Genomic DNA, 26476 nt, shown 5'->3' with positions numbered 1-26476 from the left:
AAGATAGACCAAGAGCTAATTGCTCATAAAACTCTATCGAGTGACCTCAAGGAATAACACAGAACAATCCACTTTCTGAAGAGAAACTGCCACAGTGGAAAGAGTATATCCACACTCTCCCGAGCTGCTGCTTGAGAGTTCACCTCTGCCCGGACAAGGTTTGCAGCATTCGTTACCGATATCTACAACCTATGTCAGATCTAGCCCTGTGTGAGAGCTCTGGAAGTGATTAAAGGAGCTGTGGAAGAGCTGTCCTAAGATATTTCACTTGCTGAATATGAAGATCAGACTCCTGTATCACTGGGTGCACCACTGACTCACACCAAAGCATGGTTTACTCATTTCAGAGAAGCAGAAGTGCAGAAAGAAGGGGTTCGACTAACAGTTTTGCATGCACATTTTCCCCCCTCTCATAGAATTTTCTCTGCACTCACTTTCCAATGTCTCCACTGTCTTCTCTAGCTCCAATTCCAACAGTCTCAGGTGCACTTCTGTGCAGTATCACAACATTGTGCTTTTCCTTAAACCAGTGGTAGGTTGGAGAGGCTGTGATAGTAGATGGTATCTAGTGCATCCTGTTTAGTAACAGGATATTCCTGCTCTGGACATCCAGATATGGTTCTGGAGTAGACATTTTCAGCACAAGGTTGATCCCACATCTGTTCCTTCTTGCCTTAACTAATGCCCAAGGTGTTTTCCAAGGTAAAAGCATTGTTATCAGTGAGTCCTTCCCAGAGTAAGGACTATTTGTTATGCTTCCTGTTTCTGCTGTCTATTTATGTTTCTCATCACCTTGTAAATGAAGGTTACATGAGGTGAGATCCTTGCAGAATCAGAGTGGGAAAGCTGATAAGGTCACATTGTGGATGGCCATGGCCAGCAGGCACAAGAGGCAGTGTGGGCCCCCCACCCCGATACAGGGGGCAGTGCCTTGGAACATCCCAGGCTGTTTTCAACACACCCTCCCTGACCAGACTAAAGAATTTCTGTTCCAGAAGTGAAGTAGGTCTATGGAATTTAAGGCTGTGCTGTGCTGTACAAGTCAAAAACAATATTGTGCAAGTACTTTCTGCTTCCTTTTGAACTTTTTGCAGTGCCCTCATGTTTGCACAGAGCTGTGGAGGGCAGGACCAGGACTTGTTTAGAAATGGTGTGGCTGTGAACTATGATTGGCAAGGAAAGAAGATAAGGTCATAGAGGTGTCAACAAGTTAAAAGGTGGTAGGTGCACACATGTGTGCAAGTCTGGCAAAAAGAGACTGGTCAGGGCTGTCTTTGTTGTCAACATGGCAGACTTCCTGGCAGTTTGTGAGTATTTGACAATGCTGCTGTAGCTATTTGGGCTAGCAGTTTCAGAGCTGGATCAGGATGAAAGGGCATGACTGACTCCAGAGCAGATGTTTGCTACCTGTGATGAGCGGTTTAAATTCTCACAAAGTCAGTGGAGATCTAGTCACTACAGGGAGTAATGTGCCAAGGAGCAGCCCAGCAGAGCAGCCATGGCAGGTGGCACTCAGTTGCCCGGAGACATCCAAGCAGGCTGGCAGGTAGGACAAAAGACTTGCAGGAAATCATCTTTTCTAGAACGACACCTGGATACCACCAGCCAGCACCTTACTTTAAGTAATGAGTTACAGCTCGTGTGTCTGCTCTGGGATGACTGAGTCATTCTCTAAGTTCCACTGACTGTCCCATCCAAATTTCCATTGACCACAATGAAAGTTTAGCCAAACTGTAGGCATCTGTGTGTGTACACCTACAATGTATGTACCTTGGCTTCAAACTGGATCCCAGCCAGGCTGTTTTCATGAGGTAGTGGAGGGGGACATGGAAAGGAGGAGAGGAAGTGCAACCAAGATTTTGCCACTGGGGATTTTTCAGGGACGGGATAGGTACTGCACAGCACAGTCATCCAAGGAAATGGGAAGATACCACAGCTATTTTAATCCAAGTCACGTATGGGAGCACAGGCACAGTGGAATATAGTCACCGTAGAAGAAAACACGGGTTCATTTACTTTCCAGCCATCTGAGGAAACAAACAGACCAAATGAGTCCAGATTCCATCCCACGGACTTTGGGTACCCAGGAAACCTCAGCGTGACATCAGCCAGCAGCAAGGAGGCAGTGCCTCACACAGCCGCTGTAGTGCTGCGGAAACTGACACTTCTCCGTGTGGTGGGGACGCTTCTGTTCTTAAGGGAAAAATCGACCAGTCAGTCGCTACTTATAGTATGAGATTGTCCAAAGGATGCAGGGAGCCTTTAGAAAGATAACTTTCTCCAGTAGATTTGGTCATCATCTACTGTGTTGTGGATACGCAGCTTAAAGAGACAGGTGGGGGTCACCGGTCTCTCTGATTTACCCAAACGGTGATTACCCCACACAGCTCCCTACAAGCTGCTTATTTAAGGCATCTGTGTCATTTTTCCTGTCAGCAAGCATATGCCAAGCCACAACCGTAAGCTCAGTGTTTCACCACAGAAATAGTCACAGAAAGCAATTCGTGAGCCTACACTGAAAACGCGAAAGCTGTAATTAAGTCAACTCTTAAAGTCATTCTCAGGCTGAAACAACACGCTTTATTTTAAGCATCGTTGGAGAAAGAGGAGGGGATAGGTTGGGTGGAACCCTGGAAACAAACACTTTCATCTAAGCTGGAGAAACTCCTTTCGGCGCACTAAACATTCACCAAGGCTTCCTGGAAGCGCCGGATTTTGTCCTCTCGCCGCCACCTGATTTCTCCTCCGCTTTCAGCCCCCGCCACCCGCGCGTCCATCCCCGCGGAGCCACGCGGAGCCGCTCGAGCTCCGCCTCCGCCCGGCGGCGCGGAGCGGCGCGCAGCCCGCGGTATGGCGCACGGCTCGGCCGCGCTCTGCCTGTGGCTGTGGCTGAGCGCGGCGGCGGGGCTGCGGCTCACGCTGCTGCACACCAACGATGTCCACGCGCACGTGGAGGCGCGGGGCTGCGCGGAGAGGCCGCAGAGCTGCTTCGGTGGCGTGGCGCGGCGGGCGGCGCGGGTGGCGGCGGAACGAGCGGCGCAGCGCAACGTGCTGCTCCTGGACGCCGGTGACCAGTACCAGGGCACCGTGTGGTTCTCCCGATTCAAGGGTCGGGAGGCCGTGCACTTCATGAACCTCCTGCGCTACGATGCCATGGTAAAGAGGAGCGGTGCGGGGCTTTCCTAGCTCCCCGGGGGGGCGGGTGCGTGCCTACCTTGCTCGATTCTGCGGAGTGTTGCAGCGGAGGGGCTGAGTATCTCGGGGGGATAAAGGATGGCAAGAGAAGTGTTGAGCTGGGTGAAGGGCGTCCCGCTGGGTAAAGGCGTCAGCTGGCAGCCAAGGAGTGGAGTGTGTGCCGAGGCTGCGGAGAGGATGGGACGCGGCTAAAGAGCCGCTGGTTGGCAGAGGCTTGGGGCGAGCAGGCTGGAGGGGCTCTGGTGGCGAGGGGCTCGGTGGAATCGACAAAAAAAGCCGAGACCGGCTTGACGGGTCGAGGAGCGCATGCCCGAGGGGTTACACCTGGCCATGCATGCTGGGGGCAGGCTGCCCGGCTGTGTCTGGTCCGGCTCACAGTGGCAGCGCTGCTTCAAAGGGTTTGGATTTGGGGTGTTAGTCGGAACACCCCCGCTCGTGTCCAGTCCTGCCAGTCCCGGGGTTGTGAGGGGACGTAAGGGTCCTGTGCGAAGTGGCTCCGGCTGCGGCAGGCTGCAGGTAGCATGGGGACCGTCACCGCACCTGAGGGAGCCGGCACTGCGCCTCCAATCTGCTTCCTCTGAGCGCCGCCGGGAAGGCTGAGGATTTGGGATGAGGTTGGGGGGACATGGTCACCCCATGGTCTTAAACCTTTTCTCTCAGAATGATAAAGAATTACTGTAATTTGTTCTACTTGTGTAAAACACCAGAAGGGAGGAAAGGGATGGAAATTATGTTTGGGAGTGTGTAGTTATTTGATCACAGCAGACAGCTTGAGAGGAAAATCTTGCTCTGAGCACACTGCATCCTCTGTCTTTATCTTGCTTTCTGTGGAAAGGCATTCCTTTCCCAGCTCCAGAAGGGGAAGTGTTGGCCCATGCATTCTCCTGCCACACCTCATGCCAGGCAGGCAGTGCTGTGAGGGATGCTGCTTGTTGTTGGTTTGGCACCCTGAACTGTTTAATTTTAAAACTAACGTTGCCATGGGGTTTCCTCACAGTGATAATGGGGAAGAATGTGTGCCTGCAGAACTGGGAAAGGCTTTGGAGTTCTGGAACACAGGAAGATGATACTAAAGATATTTTTTTCCACCTTCCTTCCCAAATCTTGCTGCTGGCTGCCCTTTCTCACCCTTAGTTGTTGCTGGTTTGACTGGTCCGTGGACAAGACTGGAGTTCTCTCAGTCCTGGTTGTATTAGAAGTTGTTTCTTTAGGCAAGATCAGCAATATTGAGCTAGTTCCCAGTATTATGAAGATGTAATGTAGGAAGCATCAGCAGTTCAGTTAGGACACCTCATTAGCTTTTTTGTCATAATAAAATAAAAGTAATAAAAAATCTGAACCATATCGGATATCCAGACGTTTGTAGTGAATGCTAATGCCTTAAGTGAAGTAGTCAGCCACTTGCACAGGGAGTGAGCAAAGAGCCATGCTGCAGAAAGGTGAGTCAGTGCTTCTGTAAGTACAATTTGAGAAGTCATAGCTTTGGCAGAAGGGGTGTAGCTTACCAAAATGGTTGGAAGCTGAGATACCAAAGTAAGATTGCAAACAAGATGAAGGGAACATGAGTCACAGAAATCGTAACAGAATGAGGGCAGGAGAGCCAAGGAAGTGTTTGGGACAGCTTGGCAGCATTATCAGGTTTGTTCCACAAGTCAGACAAACTTGTTTTTTTTAGATTTCTCATTTTCTCATTTGTGCCCATTATCAATTCAAGCCTATTTTCTCCCGTTTAGCGAGGTATTGTGTTCCAAATCCTCTTGCCACTAGCTTTCCTTTTTGGTGTGATTAACACAGAAATCCACATGAAGTACCAGAAAGGCAGTAAATGGAGGGGTGAGAGAAGCATTCTAGTTTTACTTTTAAGTTGCATCCATATGTTAACTTGAATCCTGATTTTTGAAATATTTTCAGCTTCGATTCTTGTGCAAGGGGGATTATATAACCACATGCTGTATGCCTGCATCTTTTTGTTTATTCCCTATTGTCATAGAATCATAGAATTGTTTGAATTGGAAGAGACCTTTAAAAGTCATCTAGTCCAACTCCTCTGCAAGGACAGGGATGTGTACAGCTAGATCAGGTTGCTCTGGGTCTGGTCCAGCCTTGAATGTCTCCAGGGACAGGGCATCCAATACATCTGTGCAACCTGTCCCAGTGCTTCACTATTCTTATTAAAAAACCCTTTCCTTACATCTCCCCTCTTTTGGTTTTAAACCACTTCCTCTGTCCTATCACAACAGATGCTGCTTAAGAGTCTGTTCTCTTTTTTCTTACAGCCCCCTTTAGATACAGCAGATATCAGACCTCCAGCCTTCTACAGGCTGAACAACCTCAGCACTCTCAGCCTGTCCTCATGGAGGAGATGTTCCATTCCTTGAATCATTTTTGTATTGATCAGTGTATTCAGATTTGTTGAAGGTTTATTCTCTAAGATTAAAAAGTCATAGAAGCTCTGTGCATAAAGTGGTTGGGTAAAGAAACCCCAAATGAGCAGCACATCTTTCTCCCCAGAGAAGAAGCCACATCAAAAATAAGACTGTATTATTAGACACCAGTGACTTCTCATGAACAAGAGACTTTATAACTGCCCACATCATGGGAAAAGTTTTGATTAAAGCTTTTATCCTAATGGACATGAAATAATCCAAATGCTACGAAGCCAAGAGAAACAAGGTTTCATAAGTGTGTTGGGGTTTTTTTTGGTTGTTTTTCTTTTGTTTGTTTATTTGTTTTTTCATGTGCTGATGGCTGTTATACGCAATTCCAATTCTTATTTCTTTTGCCACCAGTTGTTTTGGGGTATAGTTTTGTATTTAGGATGAACAAAATGTATGTGCATCAGCCAAAGGAAATGGCTTGATACTGTTCTCAGATGCTCCATCAATCTGTCACCATTCTTTCAGGACATCAGTTGACATCAAAATGAGTTTCTATAGATTTGATTATTTTTTTCTTTTTTTCTTACCACAGATTAGATTGAAGTCAGTATTTGGTTATAAATGTTACACAGTCGGAACACATTGCATTTTCTGAAGTCAGGATTTTCTTCAAGATAGTTCTTGGTTCTGCTTGAAAAATGCAGAAGCAGCAGCACGAGAACCATTTTCCTCCTTCCCTGGGGTGGCAGCAATTTTCTCACTAGCATCAGCAGGAGCAGTTGGTTGCAAATGCAAGATATGTAAGATCTTGCTGGTGTCTTGATTTTTCCTCAATCATGCTGTGGCACCCAACACACCAGCATCTCTCTGCCTGTGGGAGCCAGGATTCTTGTCTCCCCTGAAAGAAAGACATTATCAATTCATTGCTCAAATGCTGACCTCCCATGCTTGTGGCTTCAGGATCCTCCTTTCTGTAGTCTGGGGAATAAAAACAGGAACACAGATGTGTGTTTGTAGAGCAGGGAGGTATATAAGCCTTTTTAGATTACGAATACAGCTTTTCCTATTTAACCTTCAGGATGAAATCATGAGCACCTTTTTGTTTAGAAGAGCTGGCTAACTGAATTCAGCACCCCTCATACTCTGCTCAGTTGCCACCTGGCATCTTGCTACAGGTGCCAATTTATGCTATCACTGTCTTTCCATAGATGTATCCTTTTCTTTCCTAACACTTCAGGGTGATACAAGGTTCTTGTGTGTGCTGAGCTTCTGCATAGCTGCCCTCTGTGGTGATTTTCTGGCTAGCGCTAAACCTGGAGGCCCAGGTGTGTGGCCTCAAGAATTATTGCTAAATATCAATAAATATATTTTTAAAACTGCAATCCAAGCATGAGCTCTTAAAATACTTTTTATTTAAAGTTAACATATATTGTGATTGGCTTGTAACATTTTTTCAGTATTTTTTTTTTTCCTCAACACAAAATGCATGTTTTCCTTGCTGGTTATTGTTAATCCTTTCATAGTTAGAGGATGTAAAACTGCTGGGTTCCAATCTGAATTATGAATTTGAATTATGAATTCTATTTATGAATATGAGCACTTACTTAGATTTTAGATTCCCACTTTCACATCTGTACTGATATAAGAACATCTGAAAAGCAGAAACCTAAACCATAAAAAGTAACATTCCTATGTTTGTGGGAAACAGAAATGTGATGGTTTAGACAAGAAATTGAATTCTTCCCTAGAACACCGACTTGGTTTTCTCAAACATACTTTGTATGTCATTTATAAGAGTATTTATACTGATTTGGAGGAAGTATCTTACATTTTCTTCTGCTTTTCACAGGCTTTGGGCAACCATGAATTTGATGAAGGTGTGCGTGGATTACTGGATCCTCTACTTAGAAATGCTAATTTTACAATTCTGAGTGCAAACATTAAGGGAAAAACCCCATTAGGAAATCAAATGATGAAATACGTTCATCCTTTTAAAATACTACATGTTGACTCAGAAAGAATAGGTATCGTTGGCTACACTACAAAGGAAACTTCCTTTCTTTCACAGCCAGGTATGTTTTAATATGTCTGTACCCTTTACTGTGTTTTATTGCTTACCTACTTGTCTGAACCCAAAGATGATGAATGTCTTCAATGGAAAGTTTCTTGTTTGGTTGGTACATCCCTGTATGATTGAGCATTTTAATTTCCTCATTTTTAAACTGGTGAAGGTTTGTTAATTATCTTGCGTCACTGAATATCTAAGAATAATAGTAAGGCCAGTGACATTATGGGAAAACAGGGGGGAGTGGCTTGGGGGAGTTTTATTGGCACTTTTTTTTTTTTTTTTTAAATACATATTCATCTTGCTATTTATTTAAACAAGTGTTAAGTCATGAATAAAGCTTGTCTCTAGAGTGATGTGTGTTCAGGCAAATACATCACTCTGTGTTGAAATTTTACCCACAGATGCCTCCATGCTTGAGCACCAGTAAAATCATGGAGAGCTTCTGTGTTTTTAAAGCAGAAGTTGCTCAAGATGTTTTTGGCCTCTCAGATATTTCTATAAATTAGACTAAAGAAGGAACGTGCATTCAGCTTTTACCACAATTGCTTCATTCATGAGTAAAATTAGAGTTGATGAGGAAGACACTTTTCAATTTCTGACTATTCCATCAATTTAGGGGTTTTGTTTTCTTCTTGGTCTTAGTAAAAAGAAATTGAAATGAATAAATATAAATAAAACAGAATGGAAACATCTGAATCAGCCGTAGGAGATCTGAGTCACTGCTTGCTCACTGTTCAGTCCCATTCTAAGAAAATCCGACTTTCTTTCCTGGATTTCTATCGGTTCTAAAAGGAACTGGAATGCTCTAAACATTGATTTAATACATTTTTCTGTACTGAAAAGAAACCATTTCATTTTATGTCTCTTTCCATTGGACATCAACAAAGCTAAAGCAGTAATGCATATCTTTCCTGAGAAAAGGAATATTCAAGTATTGCGATGTAAAAATGTTCCTTCCGTGCCATTTAATTCTTACAGTGTTTATTTAAACTATCAGGGAGCGGATGTATGAGGTCAGAATAGACTTCTGTATCTGACTCCTATTTTTCAACACTGTTCTGGGAGCCTTGTCTGTTTTTTTTCCCTAATGAAAAAGGAAATGAATCTATATTTTGTGTAAGTAGGCAATAGAATTTCACCAGTGCATGAGAGTGTACCAGTATCATCTGACATCATGCTGAGTCTAAGAACTCTTCATACAGCTAATTTTGTCCAATATTGTTCTTCTTTCACAGTTAATAAAGTAGATCTCTGCTCCTTTTCCAAACAACAGTATTGGCATGGTGATGTCAGGCTGATTTCCTTTCAAGTAATTCTACTAGAGGAAAATCTAGATAACATTGGACTGCTTTTTTTGCAGCATTTAAATGCATCTCCAGCAACATAAAAATATTGTATTGAATGCCTCAGTATGCTGAGACATTTTATCAGTGACCATGACTAGAAAAGACAATATTAGAAGGGAAAGCTTGTTAGCTCTGTATAAGCAGCTACAGAAGCACTAAGCTAAGTATATCCCACAGTGCAAGTGAACAGCAGGGCAAAATCTAACAGCTACCATTTATAGTGATCAGGGTTTTTATAGCTTTCTGCTTTGCCTTCTCAGTGAGTGAATGAAGGAACATTTGGAAGCTTTGAAAACTGTGAGTTCAAAATATGTTTGTGTATCTCAGTGACTAGAACCTAGGACCTAGCAATCCTTCAGACTGATAAAATTGTGGTAGAGGAGGGTCAGTACCAAAATAGGTATCAGCCTAATTTCTTAGAGCCATGAGTAACATAAAGAGTGCATTTTAAACTCATTCCCTTGCTGATCTCCACATGCTTCTCTCAGATAGTGCAATTTGCTCAGACTGAGCTGTAATGGCTTTGGCATGCTCTACACTCTTAGGGCATTTTCAGGAGTTCATAATAGGAAACTTGAAAATGCTGAAATGTGAATTCCTATACACTATTTTCCACAGTTTTTTTTCTTTTTCTTTCTTTCTTTTTTTTTTTTTTAAGTATGATTTCTTCCATCTTTAAATCTCAATAACAAGACACAGTTATTAAATTGTTATTAAAGTTTGCACTTTTCATACTGTAGAACAGCTAACTTACTAAAACACACTAAAATTAAGAAGTCCTTAAACCTCAGCATTGCTATTGTGAAGGAACAATTAATCCTTGCTGAAGGTACTGTTAATTTTACTGATGGGAAACCATAGGGATGGGCAACACTCAGTGCAATTTATAGATTAGAGAAAATTGGCAGTTTTTCTAAAGTTCCTCTCAAAGTGGCTGTATACATCTATCTCAGCTGAATGCCCAGCCACATGTCCTGCATGAGTTGTTCATACCTTGATATGCTGACAGACCAGTGTCTGATAATCTGAAGGTCAACATTCTTGTATATGATGATACCAACTCACTGAGTGTCTGACTTGTTATTCTTTGTGTTGTGAACTCCCAAAATAATTCATGTATTTATCTGTCCCGAGAAGTGCCACATACCTGCTATATACCCATTTGTGTTGTTAAATAATACATCTCATTTTGTCCACTGTCATGTAAGGTACAAACCCAAAGTAGCTTACTCAAAAAAACCCTAATGGCAGAAAAATATTTACTAAAAATGTCAAATTGGCTGGTTTTCTAAAATGTAATTTTAAATTCCATTTATCTACTTTGTTCTGGCTGGCTTGTATAATATTTTTAACATGCAGCCAGTTCTTTTCCTCAGTTCAGTTTGGATGTTTTATCTGAAAATCTACCCCTGGCTAAAAGGAGAAGAGGATGTCACTTCATTTTAATAACTTGAGAGATAAGTGAAATACTGACAGAAGCAGTAGATAACTCTCAGTTAAGAACCGTATTTCAATTCAGATTTTTTTGAAAAAACGGGCAGTGGAGCACTAGGCAGTTTGTTGCTTTTTGCCTCATGCCTTAGAGAAATTAGAAATTCAATTGCTATTGCAGTTCCCTGCTGTATAAGTGTTGAATTGCTGGCCAATTTCAGCTAAATTTAATGAAGCAACGCAATGGCTAAGACATGAAGCTTAGGGAAAGCCTGTAAGAGCAGTACTCACATCCCCAGAGCAGCAATCCCTTTTGAAGGTACAGGGAACTGCCTGCTGTCACAGCCATTCCACATCTAGCCCTTCATTTGGAGATCTTTGCTCTCTACTGATCTTCATGCTGCGGTGTGTGTGTCTGTTGTAGCTGGTTCACAGATGGTTCAGCAAGGCCAAGTGCAAGGTACTTGGGCCGGAGGAATCCCAGTAGTTATACAAACTAGGGGAAGTTCTTGAGAGCAGCCCTGTGAAGAAAGACTTGGGGGTCCTGGTGGACGAGAAGCTGGACGTGAGCCAGCACTTGCACTTGCAGCTCAGAAGGCCAACTGTGTTCTGGGCTGCATTAAGAAAGCGGTGGCCAGCAGGGAGAGGGAGGTGATTGTCCCCCTCTGCTCAGCTCTTGTGAGGCCCCATCTGCAGTACTGCATCCAGGCTGGGGCTCCCAGTACAGGAAGGATGTGGAGCTCTTGGAGCGGGTCCAGAGGAGGGCCACTAAGATGATCAGAGGGCTGGAGCACCCTGGTTGAGGGAATTGGGATTGTTTAGCTTGGAAAAGAGAAGGCTCCTGGAAGACCTCATTGTGGTCTTCCAGTACTTGAAGGGAGCATATAAACAGGAGGGGGAATGGCTGATTATGAGGATGGATAGTGATAGGACAAGGGGGAGTGGTTTTAAATTGAGACAGTAGAGGTTTGGGTTAGATATTAGGAGGAAGTTTTTCAGCCAGAGGCTGGTGAGGCACTGGAACAGGTTGCCCAAGGAGGTTGTGGATGCCTCATCCCTAGAAGCATTCAAGCCCAGGCTGGATGTGGCTCTGGGCAGCCTGGTCTGGTGGTTGGCAGCCCTGCACATAGCAGGGGGGTTGAAACTAGATTGTCATTGTGGTCCTTTTCAACCCAGGCCATTCTGTGATTCTTTGATGAGATGAGCACATGAAGGGCCTACGTTCATGGAGCGCTTTTCAGACTTTGTCTTCTGCAAGGAGCTCTGCACTAGGCCCAGCTTCAATCAAGCCCACAGAGAGGCTGAAGCTGGTGGCCTGGAGAAGGAAAGCTAAGGGGGATATAATTCATGTCTTCCATTGTCTTAATAGAAAGAAAACAGAAAGAGACCTTTCTGAGAAGGGTCCAAAGGAGGGACAAGAGACAATGGGCTCTAGTAGCACCACAGGAAATAATGGCAGGATGTAAGGAAAAGATTTGTCATGCTAAGAGTGGCTAAGCCATGAAGCAGGTTGCCCAGTGAGGTTGTGGATTTTCAGCTTGCTTGGACAGGACCTGAGCAGCCTCATCTGGCTTTGAGTTCCTGCTCCAAGTAGGTTTTGGAGTTGATGGCCCCTGGAGGGCCCTTCCAAACCTCAATTAATTTCTGACTCTTTGATCCTAAGAAGAGGTCCTCAAGAAAAAAATGTGGGGATGCTCTACACAATTTGCTCTGAAATGTGCAGTACAGAGATTCCCTCTGGCAGTTGTAGAGCTATTCAGCGGGTGTGGTGGGTAACCAATTTATATAACCCCCTTTTATCTCTTCTATTGTGGCAGTTTCCTCTTCATTTCCTGAGACATTTTGCATTGAATTAAGAATTAGTTTCACTCCTCCCTTTGTTATGAAATAATGTAAATCTTTTGACTTTAAAGGCATATTTCAAAACTGCTTGATTGAAAAACTACAGGAAGAAGAGGCATTAGGTAGATGAGGTTGAACGTTATTCAGTTGTCTTCACTGAACAGTTAAGGCTGACAGTTTGTTGACTCTGTTCTTAAAACTTTGTTGAAGAAATTAACTTCTTACATAGGAAGTCCTTTTGCGCAACCATAAGCACTGTGACCAGGATGAGAATCCCTATTTGTCTAATGTTCTTGTAACTGTTTGTCACATTAGAATAATTTCAGCACGCACAGAAACATTTCAGAAAGATTGTGAGTTTCCCAACACTGTAGTCCGGAAGAGCTTTCTCCTTTCCAGACTTTCCATTCCTTATGTTCTCATTTTGGTACAGCAGCTCATTTGCTGTGCAGCCATTTGGCGTTACTGATAGAGGTCCATATTAGATGAGATAATTTGTATAACAAGGCTGCACTTTGAAGCAGTTGATGCTTAAAGCCTCAGAAGAGGGGAAAAAAATGAGATGAGTGTACAGTAAAAAGAGAGAGATTTAATCCAAGCGAAGAGGGAACATCTCAGAGAAATATAATTTGAGAAGAAAAAAGCTTCATAGTTCTATGTGCAAATGTTTACACCCAGGCACTTGTTGACATTTTGTTTCCTTTTTCCAGCTAAATAAAATAAAAATAATTGGCATTATTAATTTTTTTAAGTGGAATTGTAACTTATTTAGTATAGGCAGGTACATTTCAGTACCAAAAACTTGAATTAGTCTAAGCATGCAGATATTTTTGAGAGACAGAGGAACTTCAGATCAGGTTAGGAACTTGAACCAGTTATGAACATTTGAAAGCCACTGCCATTCAACTTTCCATTAATTGTGCAAAAAAAAAAGAATCCAATATGACATTTATGTGTTAGAAAAACTTGTAATTAAGATGCTTTGTAAATACATTTATTCATGCTTCCTCCTTTCTTTTTCCTTTTTCTTTTTTTCCCCAGGGAATGATGTAATCTTTGAAGATGAAATTGAAGCATTGCAAGTGCAAGTGAACAAACTTACAGCAATGGGAGTAAACAAAATAATTGCACTAGGGCACTCTGGCTTTACTGTGGACAAAAATATTGCCCAAAAGGTGAAAGGAGTGGATGTTGTTATTGGAGGACATACAAATACATTTCTCTATACAGGTATTTTACTTCATGCTGAAGTGTTATTTCTAAAACAAAACTGAAACTGACTGTTTCTCTTTAAACTCAGAGGACTTTCACAAATACAGTTTACTGCCAGCAATGCTGGCCATATTCATATCTGGTACCTATCCATAACTGCACCATCATCCTTTGGTGATGGTGCTAACATGTGATAACAGAGACTGGTCTGTGGATATGCTGTACTCAAATATACTGCCAGCAGCTTGCAGCTCAGGGAGTTCCCAAGCCTGAAGCAGCTCCTTAGTATTTCTTAGTCACCGCTGGAACTTCTCTTCCCTGAACTTGCCCCATCTGCCCTTGAGCCCTTCAGCCTTTCCGTGCAACAGCTGGTTGTAGGGCATTCCACTGCTGAGCTGCATGTTCTGCAGCGACCTTGCCCTTTTTTTCTTATTTGCAGCCTGCTGACCGCTGATGGCATTCTTTCTGAAGTTTTATTGAACTGTTTTGGAGATGGGAAAATGAAGGATGGATACAGTACTCAGTGTGTGCATTCATCATGGATTTATATGGCAGAATGGAGACTCCTTTGCAAAGGACTCATTAGCCATAGATAGAAACTAAAATAATGACCAGAAAGCGTAACTTTCTCTTGCTAATGTTCCATTCATTCAAAGAATAGAGAAGGGCAAAAGATCAAAACCAGTTCATTTTCCAGTTTCAAAAAAACTAAAGCTACTTTTGTATGCATAAATACTTCAGGGTTCTCATTAGTTACAGGATTCCTTCAGTTCTTCCCAAAATAAAAGTTAAGTTGTGAAGGGACCTGGATTCGTCTATGAAACCAACTCTGTCAGTCAAGCTAAAAGTAGGAAAAAATGATTCTCTTGTGAACTTGGTTCAGCTTGTCATTTGTTACAGTCATTCCCTCTTGAGAAGAGGAGGGATTAGAGATGAATATGATTTGCATTAGAGTTCTGGAAGGAACATTTGTCATGCTTATCATCCCCGGATTTCATGCTACATAAACAACCACAAATGAGAGGAAACCAGCTGCGCTGTGAGCAGTGGAAGTAAGGAGTGTGCTTTCCTTCCACTCCCCCTTCCACACACCCACTTGCCCCTGCCTGCAGGCAGCCCAGCTCTCACGCATTGGAGTAAGAGGGAAGCATTCCCATGAATGGAAAACATGGAAAACAGCAGCAGGCTGTGTGGCTTTGCAGCAGGACCTGTCACCATGCGTGAGACACCTCTTGGAGCCACCCAACCTGGGCCTTTGCTGGCGATAGGTGCTGATGGGAATATCAGAGGGTGTGATGCTACTCAGGTATATTATCAAGGCTACAGGGAGGCAGCTGGCATGCTGAGACAGGTGCTACATGGCTTGCTTTGCCACTTCCTCCCCTGCATGGTTTCTAAACTCAAAGTAGCCTATGCTGATTGAGCCAAGAGCTCTGGAAATATCTTGTTTTAATGTATCTGTTTCCAAGTCTTACATCTAAACACACTTCAAACTTTGCAGGGCAGTAAGTTTTAAATCCATGACTACTTAACTCTCATGCTGATGAAATTTTCTTTTGCAACAGGTTTGCAACCTGTCTGAAATTTTGGAGACTAAGTTTGGTATAGTAAAAATCAGTTGGGTGTTGATTTAAAAAAAAAAAATTACAGAACTGCTTGCAGTATTCTGTGTATTATCTCAACATCTTTTTTTTCCCCTCTGTTTTACTCATATTCTTTTTTTTTTTTTTTCTAGCTGGTACAGAGCAATGTAGTATGAAGGCTTTTCAGCCAGAAGATGGTGTGTGCATTACTTAGAGGCTTAAATTTGGATCATCTGAACGAAAAGTGCCTTTGTTGCTATTGTGACATGATGTCATTGGAGGAATGCACTGTCACAACTTAAAAAACACTGTAGTAGTAATTAGAGCCCAAGTCCTCAAAACAACATCATCTCTTATGAATTAACATAATTGAACAACTAAATGTGCATTTGCCTTCATAGTTGGTTCTGCTTAATATACTATTTTTTTTTTTAAGGATAGGAGGCATTTGAAATTCCTTCTTACAATTCCTTGAAGGGCACATGAGCTGAAGCCCCTCTTTACATGGTTGTTTTGCGCAGGAACCCCTCCCTCCACTGAGCAGCCAGCTGGCCCATATCCCTTCATGGTTGACTCAGATGATGGGAGGAAGGTGCCAGTGGTACAAGCTTATGCTTATGGAAAATATCTTGGTTACTTGAATGTTACATTTGACAAGAAAGGAAATGTAGTTGAAGCAGTTGGGAATCCTATCCTGCTGGACAGCAGTGCTCCTGAAGGTAAGTGGACTTTGAATTTGCCTGCTCTACTACAGTTCCAATATTTCTGTGTTAAATACGTAGCACGATGTTGCAGGAGAATTCAGCTTTCTACTTGCGCTTGCAGCTCACTTCAGTGTGGATTTCAGGCTGTGTCACTGTTGTATTCATTTTCCTCTGTATTTCCTTTTCTAAAGAGTAAGATGGAAAGGCCCTTGAATACACGCAAGTGCAATGTATGTCTTTGTCTGTTTAAAATCAGTGAGAGTCCTTTTGTGGGAACTCAGGTGATACTTTATCTTCCCACTTAGGAGTCAGTAAAAAGCAAAAATTGAGATAGGTGCTCTGATTTCATAAACATACAATTTTGACATAACATTATAAATGTTGCTGTCGCTGACAAAGTTATATAGCAAATGGCTTAAAATTAATAAAGCAGTTATCTGCTTTATACACATCTGTATACACAAGCATTCTTGTATCTGTTTGTTTTCTGATAGAATTAGATTTGCACAGATTTGTGTATATAGTTATTTTCTATAATGGCTTTATTCCTTGGCACTGATACTTGAGCAAGTATTCCTTTTAGCACAGCATTAAAGGGAAAGGAGCTATCTTTAGAAGGAGGAAAAAAAAGGAGATGATGAAAAGAAAGACCAGGCTCACTTGTATATTACAAATTCTTGAATAGAAGCTGCCATCTGCAAAGGCAGATGCCAGAAACCCCATTGCTCGGAAGCTGCAGCAGGACTGGGTGAAAATATGTGTAAGTGGAATAGAAGAGAGGGCTTTGCTGTGGCAAGAGAACAACTTATTCACTGGTTTGTGCAGTTCTGCCTCCTCCCTCCCTAAGCTTTGTTTAGAATGAGTGTGGATGCCATATTGTTGGAAAAGCCTCTAGGAAAAGGGTAAAATTTCAGAAACATACAGTGTGGATTTTTTTTCTAAGTTTTGTATACATTGAAAATGTGTGTACTGCTTATTTCACACTTTTTTTTTTTTTGCTAATTTGAAGATGAGCAGATTAAAGAAGAAGTGGAAAAGTGGAGGAAAAACTTGGGGAATTACTCTAAAGAGATTGGAACAACTAGTGTTTATCTGAACGGTACAGGCGAAGCATGCCGTTTCCAAGAATGCAACATGGGGAACTTGCTTTGTGATGCTATGGTAAGAAGCTACCACCACAGGTGGCAATCACATCTATGTATTACTCTGATGGAATGATCAGATGAAATGCTCCAAGTTTCTGAACTGTCCCTGGATGTGCTCTCTGCTACTTTCTGTCCCTTTAACATGTCATACTTCCTTTGAAAGACTGGCAGGAGCAAGGCTGCAATGAATCTCGCTTTGTAGAGTAGGGAGCACTTTATTCTCAATATAGACGCTCATATAGAGAACTGTTTGTTCTGTTGAGGCTGCAGTTTTAAGAGTGAGGGAGAATCAGCTCAGTTGCCCGTGACTCTGCTGTTCTGATTCTCACTCTGACAAGTGAGCGTGCCCAGTGCTTTTTTCTCAGCCAGTGCTGGCAGTGCCCTTTTATGGACTTTTTGTGAAACAGAGCCAGGTCTCAGGAGCTGGAAAGTCTTAGGGTACTTTCCAGCCCTGAGGGCACTGCCAGCCCTTGCTGTTCCTGCCCACCTGCCCAAGGACCCAGTGCCAGCCCCAGGGTCAGGCTCCTCACAGTCCAGTGTCCAGTGTCTGCGATTGTACTGGTGATTCTGGCTGCCCCACTCCTGGTCAGGGCCTTAGGACAGGCCTTGGCTAAGTAGGCTTGCCTTAGCGGACCAATGGGGAGACCCCAGTGTTCCCAGCACCCCATCCTGGAGCCTTGCTCTGCTCCTACAGGTGTCACTGTGCTTCATCACATCATACTAGAAGTCTCTTATCAGTTTTAAACCAATTGGTTTGGGTTGTTTTACTCTCCCACAGTAGCACCATTTCCTTTGCATGCTCCAGAGAGAAACGTTTACCAATGCGACTGTTTTCAGAAAATGAGAATTGCCATAGATCTCCACTAGCATTGCCACAAAATCAAACTGCAGTTAATAATAACTTTTTATTTAGATATTTCCCAAAAGCTGTTTATCTAGTCCATGGGATGGCTTTCACTGTAATCCTTATGACAGTTTTTAGTACATGGGCTGATTTCCAGATTAGATTAAGAGTTGGTGTTTCTGCACTCAGTTCTGCTAAAAAGGCAGTACCTTGCTTTGTACTAGATGTTACTATATATTTATTTGGGAAAAAAAAATGATCAAATACTTCAGCACTCTTTAAGATTAAAGAAAATCATTTCATTGTCCTTCAGAAGCCTGTGGGCTTTCTTGATACACATTGTGTGTTGGAATATAAAATTCTGTTCTAGTTAAGTAGACTGTCAACCATCTGCATTTGTCATAAATCCACATGGGTTACCTTTTATGTTCTTTGCAGTACAAGTTCTACATTTGCTTTCCTGTCTGGTGCTGTGCATTCAGCGGTATCAAGGGATAAAACTGACCTGTCTAAAACATGGGCTTGAATATTTAGAGTCGCACTGGGAAATCTGGAGACTGAGAAATGTGGAAAGATTGTTTAAATAATTGTTCATAACAGAGATCCATGTAGTTCAGCGATGTTTCTCCAACAGGAGCCCAACATCTGAGTAACAGGTTGACAGATGTAGATGGCATTTTACAAAATAATTTGAATGAACTCAAATGGGAAATGACTGAATGTTAACTGGAGCATGTAAACTCTTGTCTAAATTGCCTCTGCGTTCAAGGCTAAGAGAACAGAGAGTGTAGGAGCACACTTTAAATGTATTTTTTTTAGGTACTGAGGAATTACAGATTTATAATCTTGATGTCTGTTCCAGGACAATTACTAAATCAGAAGGTATAGTTCAGATTGAAAAAAATCAGCAAGAGGCAAAATCAACTCATTATGTATGAGTTATGAACTCAAGAATGGATTTGGACTCAGAGCAACAAAGGATTTATGCACCTATAAGTTAGAAGTCACAAAACATCCAGTGAAGGGATGCAGAAAAGAAGTGGATGAACCAGAGCAGAAAACAGGAAAATCCATCCCAGCGTCTCATCTCCGAAAGTGGCTGAGGGATGGTGGTGAGGGCAGAGCATACAGTATGGACAAGCCTATGGAGATGTTGTATACTCCAGTATGCTTCCAGCAGCTTGCAGCTCAGGAAGCTCCCAAGGCAGAAGCAGCACCTTTGTATTCCCTGTATTCACCACTGTTTTTCAATTTACCCCACCCCCCCTTGAGCCTTTCTGCTGTTCACAGCATCCGGTGGCAGGGCGTTCCACAGCTGACCTGTATATCTTGCTTTCTCCAATCTACTGCCTGCTGTGCCCTGGCTGGATGCCTGCTGGAGGCCAAGAAACCGTCCTTGCACTGGAACATTTGGTCCCTATTCACTCTCTTCACACCACTCATGATCTTTTCTGCATGTCAGATATTTTCCTTCCATTGTCTTTTAACGGGACAGACAGTCCTAGCCCACGTCAGCATTCCATGATCAGACGTGTTTCAGTGTCTTTGGTCATCTTTGTACCCCCTCACTGAATCTTTTTCACCTTTTATTATTCTTGAAATGATTCCTATCCAACTTCCACATGCCCTTCTTGATATTTATTGATTTCTGTCCTGCCCTTCCTGTAGTTGTCTCTTTGTGCAACTGACAAGACATAACCATAGCCATTCCATTATGGAAATGAGTCCATCCCTGCCATTATCCTTGTTTCCTTTCTCTTAACCCTTTCCTTTTCTACTCAATTATTTCTAATGATTGATCCTGTAGGCTTGTCAACAGAGTAAATCACTGTCCTCCATTTTTTTGACTACTTATGATGTCTCAAGCAGATTCTGTTTTGTCCTTGCAAGTTGCTTCTGTCAGAGTTTGGATACAGTTAGAGACATGATGCTGCATGAAGTAGATTTTTGGGTCTGATCTAACATGCCTGTTTCATATTCCACCACTCTTCTACATCTCACTTCTTTGCCAACAGCATTCTAAATATCGAAAACCAATCTTAAAGAAGCTGAAAAAACCTTAATTTCCTGCAATGTTCACCAGGAGCTGTTATTCAGTACATTCCCCTGCATATTTGTAGTGTACAGCTGCACTTAGGGTTCTATTTACTTTCTCATTCTCCAAATGTGCTCAAATAATTTGTCTTCTTTGTCACAATGGTTTGAATCATAAAAAAATCATCCTTTGTTCATCTATCTTTCCCTGTAATGTTACGTACACACAGATCATGGAAAAAGTTGAGGGTTCACTAAAGAAAAAGGCAAATATTTTTCTTGTTAATAGTTTAAAAAAGCAAAATAATGTGATCTGCCATATTTTTTTTTAATCGGTATTTTACAGTCGGTACAAAGTTAATATTGGAGAAAACAGAAAACCTTTTACTTGTTTTCAGTCTCAGAGTGTAAACATCCACAGCCTGGACTAAGTGAAGACTAAAAATCAGTTTAAACATTTTCCTTTGGTAGCTTTATGAGAATGTCAGACGTCCAGATGGAAAGTCATGGAACCATGTTTCACTGTGCATCCTGAATGGAGGTGGGATACGGGCATCCATCGATGAACAGAGTGCTAATGGTACGTAGAGCTACGTGCTGAGAGCTGGCTTTTCAAGAAAGAATTAGCAAGTTAATATGCAAGCTTGAACACAGTGTTAGGCATGGGCTTGTTTTGATGAGACATTCTGAAATAGTTATCTGCTATTGCAGTGCAACTGCATTCAAGCTGACATTAGAAGTTTTTAGTATTGTTTATACACAGTGCTTTTTATAATTTCATTTTCACCTTGCTACTGTGGAACAAAGGAAGACAGTAGTTGTTCTTCACCTCCTACTGTAGAAGGACATATGCTATGGTTGCTGGAAGCTTTCTGTAGTCTGCAATGAAACCAATCTTTTTTTTCTGAATGCTTGAAATTTACAGATCCCTTTTTCTTGATATCAGATAAATGGAAATTGAAAACAAACACATTTTTTCACTTTAGCTTAATCCTTCTTCAGAGTTACATGAGTTCATCCTAACCAATTGGAAAAATTGCCAAAGTTAAAGATAGTAATTTTTTTTTTTTTTTTTTTCCAAAACCAGTGTAAATAAAGTCTCATTTCTCCAGGTAGCATCACGATGGAAGATTTGCTGTCTGTTTTGCCATTTGGAGGTCGTTTTGATTTGGTAACGCTGACAGGTTCCACACTGAAAGAAGCTTTCGAGCACAGCGTGCGCAGGTATGGAAGAGGAACAGGAGAGCTGTTGCAGGTTGGAGGTATGCTCTTTCTTCCTTCCTTGCCTTGGTTTTCTGAAAGAGCCCTCCTTTTCACAGGCCTTGTTTGTCTGACACTTATAAGACTTTTGCAAAAACGGAAGGCAAACTGGCAGCGTACTCCAGCTCCGTGCTTCATCTGTGCCAGCTAACTGACACTATTTACCCTGAAGATGTTTTAGCTGAGCTGCGCAAGCCCCACAGCACATAAGCTATCAATAATTCTTCAGCAGAGACAGGATTCCTGTTCTTTCAGGAACCCATAAGCAACAGCAGTTCAATGCTTTAATTAACTACAGGAAGGCATGGTCAGGTAGAGCTTTAACACGATAATCGCTGCGACAAGCTCCTGTTCTCAATTCTTCACCAACAGCCTACCTCGTACCCCACACCAGACCTCCAGTGTTGTTGCTGCCCATTGTTGGTTTATCAAAATCAGTTTGTGCCACTGCCTAATGACTGGGGATGTGTTTAGAATTAGTCCAGGCAGACCACGGAATTGTTCCAGAGAATTTCTAAATATTTTAGAGACAAAACAGTTAATATTAAAAGCACGCATTTCTTGAAGCACAGCTCCCCAGATATTTATCCAGATGCGTGCTAAGTTACAGGCATGTTTATTCCTGCTCTGCCTGCGATACTGCACAGATTTCTTTGTTTACGTAGCAGAAAAGCCAGGTCAAAGGGCAGAGGCCAAGCGATTTCCCTCCTTGCCTCTCTCCATATAGCCTGGTGATGGGGGCACTCACTCCTCCGGAGATTCAGAACCCCCATGTACAAGGACACAACCCATATCTCGCAGGTGGCAAGTGCTCTTACCAATGAGTTACCTACCGCCAGGGAAGGCAGCAGCACTTACCCTTGTCTTGCCATGTCTTACAAAGAAAGGATACCTAGTAGCTCTGAAAAGGGCTTGGGATAGAAGATGCAGAGAGGAAGAGAGCCAAGGTCAGATGAGCTGCTGTGCTTTAGGTTGGCTGATAGTGGTTTCCTGAGCAGCAGATTCTTGGTAATGCTGTTCTCACGACCTAGCCCTGCCCAGGCTTTGCACAAGGAGGGCTCACTGTGAGAAACATTCATTCTCCTACAGTGAGTAGGAGCTGCAAAATTCAATCTTGGCTTAGCTCTCCTTTCTTCAGGACAGCGCTCATTACCCATAATAGGCTGCCTGGCTTGAAAAGTCACTTTAACTGAACAAGACAGTGGAAAGAGCAGATGCTGACAGCAATCAGAGACAGTATTCTCAACCTTACAGTTTCCAGTTTGTTTCTGGAGAGTTACAGTAAAAAGAGAGCAGGTGATCACACAGGTGAGGCAAGGCAGTATTTCAGCAATTCTCTAAATTCATGTGTTTTCTTGCATAAAAGTTGATTTGAGCACTAAGAAAACAGGGCATTAACTGGCATCCCTTGAACCAACATAATCTCTCAGTCACAGAAGCAAATGTATAGAATCTTAATAATGATGGAGGATGGTGCTTCTAGTGCCATGTGTTCAACAGGCACTGCTTAAAGCGACACTCAAACCTATTTTCTTAGGTATCCACGTGGTCTATGATCTCTCCAGAGCCCCAGGAAGCAGAGCTGTTAGCATAGAAGTGCTTTGCACAGCCTGCAGAGTCCCAGCCTACGTCCCACTGCAGATGGATGAAAAATACAATGTGACTCTTCCGTCCTATCTGCTGTTTGGTGGAGATGGTTATCACATGCTGAGAGACAACCACCTAGCATACAGCAAAGGTATGTACAGGTTCTGAGAATGTAGCAGACAAATCCTAAGAGTTAAAAGATCTTTCTGTAGGAAAAGTGTCAGATTTTTTGCTCTTATTGGATAAATTTGCTTCTAATCTGATGGCTCTGGAGTGCTAGTTTTGGTTTTAGTCAGCAACTACACTTTAATTTCAGTTAAATCACAAACATTTCAGTAAGTTCAAAAGTTTCACAAAGAAGGTGAGCCTCATCCATTTGGCTCTGTTCAGAGCACAGTTCTGGAATCATAGTAAACCACAGAAGAAGAAAAAAAAACCAAAACAAACACAGTGGAGAGTAAGTATTGCATGCTACTTTGCACTTCCACTAATTAGTAAACAGTGCATTTGAAGGAAAGGTGCTGTTTCCTGCAGACCTCATACTTGCACTCTGTGGAGGTATTTACAGACAGAATGATCACCTCTGCTACTCCAGGACATAGGGCTCAAGCAATCACCACCAGAGGAGGGGGCATCAGCTCACACCCCAATAGCATCATGCTTCTCATGAGCTCTGCAGCATGATGCTGTAAGGCAGCAGAACTCAGGGTGCTGACAGAAGCCATGCTACAGAGAGAAGTGTTACCCAATGCCCAGTGTATTAAGATCCTTTATCGTAGCACAAGCTGTTAGATCAGTATGCAAATGGTTGACGAAGGGATCTTTTAGGATAAAAGGAAACTTTTAAAGTATTTGAGATTGAAATTCATTATATACATTGTGATTTCAGAAATGCCCTGTATAAAAAAATTCTTCTAGGATCCTATCTGCATCATACAGAATTTGCACTTGGCGCATTCTGATCCCAGAGTGATTATACTTCTGGTGATTTAGTTAAACATGTTTGTACTATCAAAAAACCACTTCCTTTCAGACCTCTTACAGACTATTTTTTGGTTCATCAGGATGTTTCAATTTAAAGTTGATTCTCACAAACAGGAGCAATATTTACAGTCAAATTCAGTCCACAGTTTATACAAGGGACTGTAGATTTTAGTAAATAACTGTTGATGCAGAAACAAATTCACAGAGAAATCCAGTAGGAGCAGTGAAAGGTGACCAGTTTGAAAGGTTCCTGCAGCATTTTCCATGGATCAATGGAGCAAAATGGAAATTACTTTGAAGAGGGATGTGTTGCATTTCAGAAGTCCAGGAGTCTGCATCAGAAAGAGCCCACTGGAAATGGTTGGCTGCAGTAACTCATGGGGATATTTGACTGTAGACAATTTTTGTGTGCAGCACAGCAATACACAGATCAGACATTCTTTTTAAAAGAAAGCCAGCTCTATAGCACTCTATCCAAAGGAGGTGGGAACTACCCAAATTTCCATTATAACAAAAGCAAACAAGAAAGCCAGCCAACGGAAAGGTTTTGTTCTCCAGTTAAATATGTTTTCACCAAAACTTTTTGCTACAAGCCATCACAAAGTGGTGTTTTTATCTCTTCATAAAATCCAACTCTCTGCCCACCCTACACTGTTCTGACCGTAAGCCGCCTGAGTCAAAAGGGCCATGAATATAAAAGCCAGTCCTTAAGGCTTGTGCTAAATCTGCAGTTCTAAATTGGGTGAAGGGCTTGGCTGCTGCAGAGAATGCTCATCATTTCTGCTTGTTTATTTAGGTGAACCTGACATCGAGGTTGTTTCCCGTTATCTTGATAGAATGAAGAGAGTTTACCCAGCAGTTGAAGGTCGAATAAAGTTTTCTTCTGGGAGTCTTATCCAAGGAAGTCTTACTCTGATTTCTGCTTTGCTCACTGTAACGTTCTGGCATTGCTGATTTTTCTTCCTCAAGTGTTTACATTTGGAAGAAAGGAGGATAGAGATGGTGCTGAGGTGGGGAGAAGAGGACTGTTCTCTTTTCTCAAACCTTAAAACAAATGTTTGGGTTTCTGCATGGAGTCAATTAATAGCAAGGACTGTCTGTCTTTGATCCGTCCATTTTTGAAGTGAGTCTGGGGCAGAATTCATGGCTTTTCTCACTTTGAAAGAGCAAGCACAAACTGGCGTGACCCACCATTCAGGTTGAGGTTTCAAGAAGCAAAGTATCAATGCTCCATCGCAAAACAACCACTGACCAAAATGGGATCTTTTAAACTCGTTGATTCTTCCAGCTGCTTCATTAAGTTGATCACAAATCTGATTCCAGTAATGTAAATGAGCTTCTAGAAGTAGATATATTATAAGCACGCACACTTCTCTTTGACCTCCACTCATGGTTTAAGCTTTGTATCTCAGAAATCTAGCTTACTTCCAGTTATTGTCTTACCTGCACTGATGCCTACATAAGTTGGATCAAACTCAGTGCCATTAAAAGCACTGGTCCATTTATGTGCAATTTAAAAAGTATTTTACTTTTTAAGACACAGCAGCTTACTTATGTTTTCCATTAAGAAAGCTTGATTTGATTTCGATAAATTTTGAAAAATCAAATATATAGCCTCACCAATTAATACGACTGATGTGGGGACTATAGCTAGAGTAAGAACAAAGTATCTAAGGTTATTTTCTAGGCAGATGCTCCATTGTACACTTAGGCAGGAATCCCAGCAGTTACCGGTACCAGCAGTGTTCACAGAGGACACCAGATACACACAGATGCCTGCAGTGCCAGGGTATCCTTTGGAAGTTTCCCAGTATTGGGGCTTTTTACAGCATAACTTGGCTTATCGTAGCAACAATCATAACTCAAAAGCCTCTTTCCTATACAGACAGACTGCTTTAAAAACCCAGCTGTCAGTGCCAAGTTGATGAGGATCGAGTCAGAAATAGGATAAATGTGAAGTTCCATTCAGAACTGACATCAACATACTTCCATACTGTTTACTGCTCTATTAAATGGATGTGCAGAATTTTGAATAAACCTACCCTGATTTTCTGGAAAGCAAATGACACTTTTTATCAAGAGCCAAGTTACCTCACTTCTTCAACACTCTATGCCCACAGATAAAGTGGAGGTGCATCACATTAAGGTAAACTGCAGTGTGTTTGAATTTCAAGATCTAACGACTATTCACATAAATTCAGGAGTTTTGCATGAAAAGATTTGATTACAGAGTTCTAACAATTTAACTACTGCAACAAGGAGGCAAGGAACAGCCGACTTTGGTGGCAGTGGTGACTTGTCAGTGTAACTCCTAAAGTTATTAATTTACAGAATAGTCTTCCCCAAACCAAGGTAAAACCAATAACAGAGACTGTATGTATGGACTGATCTGTACCCTTACATCAGATTTTGAGCTGTATCTGCATGTCAGGTATTTTGTTTGGTTTGTTGTGTTTGTTTGTTTAAATAAAAAAGGAAGTGAGATCAAACTCCTTTGGTGTGCCCAGAAGGAAATAACACAGCTACACCTTCTCTCAGCAAGCAGCAAGAACAGGTTTACAAAAGCAATAAAGACAGTTAATGCAAACTGTCTAGACAAAGAACATTAATACTGTATTATTTTGGATCATTTGTAAAAGCAAAAAAGTGGAATTGTCTGAAAAGCAAAAATCTCAAGAAATGTTTAAGATATTAAAATATCTCTGTGTTGTTCTGCAATTAAAACTTGTTAAAAAAATCCCTGCATGTTTCCTTTGCGCAGTCTCCTTCAGGAAGGCTGAGCCAACACATACAGGTTTACTGGAAAAATCTTCCACACATTTTTGTACTAATAAATTTCTAGAAAACTTTAAGAACAGACTCA

At 42.0% G+C, this 26476-nt stretch overlaps 1 protein-coding gene across 1 annotated transcript; it reads left to right on the top strand.

Annotated features, from left to right (window-relative positions):
• The first annotated feature begins 2790 nt into the window (after positions 1–2790).
• NT5E (5'-nucleotidase ecto) lies at positions 2791–26468 on the top strand. Its single transcript, XM_031611189.2, has 9 exons — positions 2791–3156; positions 7423–7645; positions 13302–13490; positions 15577–15774; positions 16769–16920; positions 20254–20362; positions 20895–21044; positions 22580–22780; positions 24410–26468. Exons 1-9 carry the CDS (start codon positions 2851–2853, stop codon positions 24565–24567), a joined length of 1686 nt encoding a protein of 561 aa, XP_031467049.1. The 5' UTR covers positions 2791–2850; the 3' UTR covers positions 24568–26468.
• Positions 26469–26476: the final 8 nt, after the last annotated feature.

Source organism: Phasianus colchicus, chromosome 2, assembly GCF_987193195.1.
Source record: "Phasianus colchicus chromosome 2, bPhaCol1.hap1.1, whole genome shotgun sequence".
Classification (NCBI taxonomy): Eukaryota; Metazoa; Chordata; class Aves; order Galliformes; family Phasianidae; genus Phasianus; species Phasianus colchicus.
This window is presented reverse-complemented; position numbering and strand designations above follow the sequence as displayed.

Excerpts from the sequence above, each read along its gene's own strand:
- NT5E (XM_031611189.2), top strand. The coding sequence starts at position 2,851 with ATGGCGCACGGCTCGGCCGCGCTCTGCCTGTGGCTGTGGCTGAGCGCG. Across the intron at positions 15,775-16,768 it reads GGACAGCAGTGCTCCTGAAG|ATGAGCAGATTAAAGAAGAA; the intron begins GTAAGTGGACTT and ends GCTAATTTGAAG. Across the intron at positions 22,781-24,409 it reads CCACCTAGCATACAGCAAAG|GTGAACCTGACATCGAGGTT; the intron begins GTATGTACAGGT and ends TTGTTTATTTAG.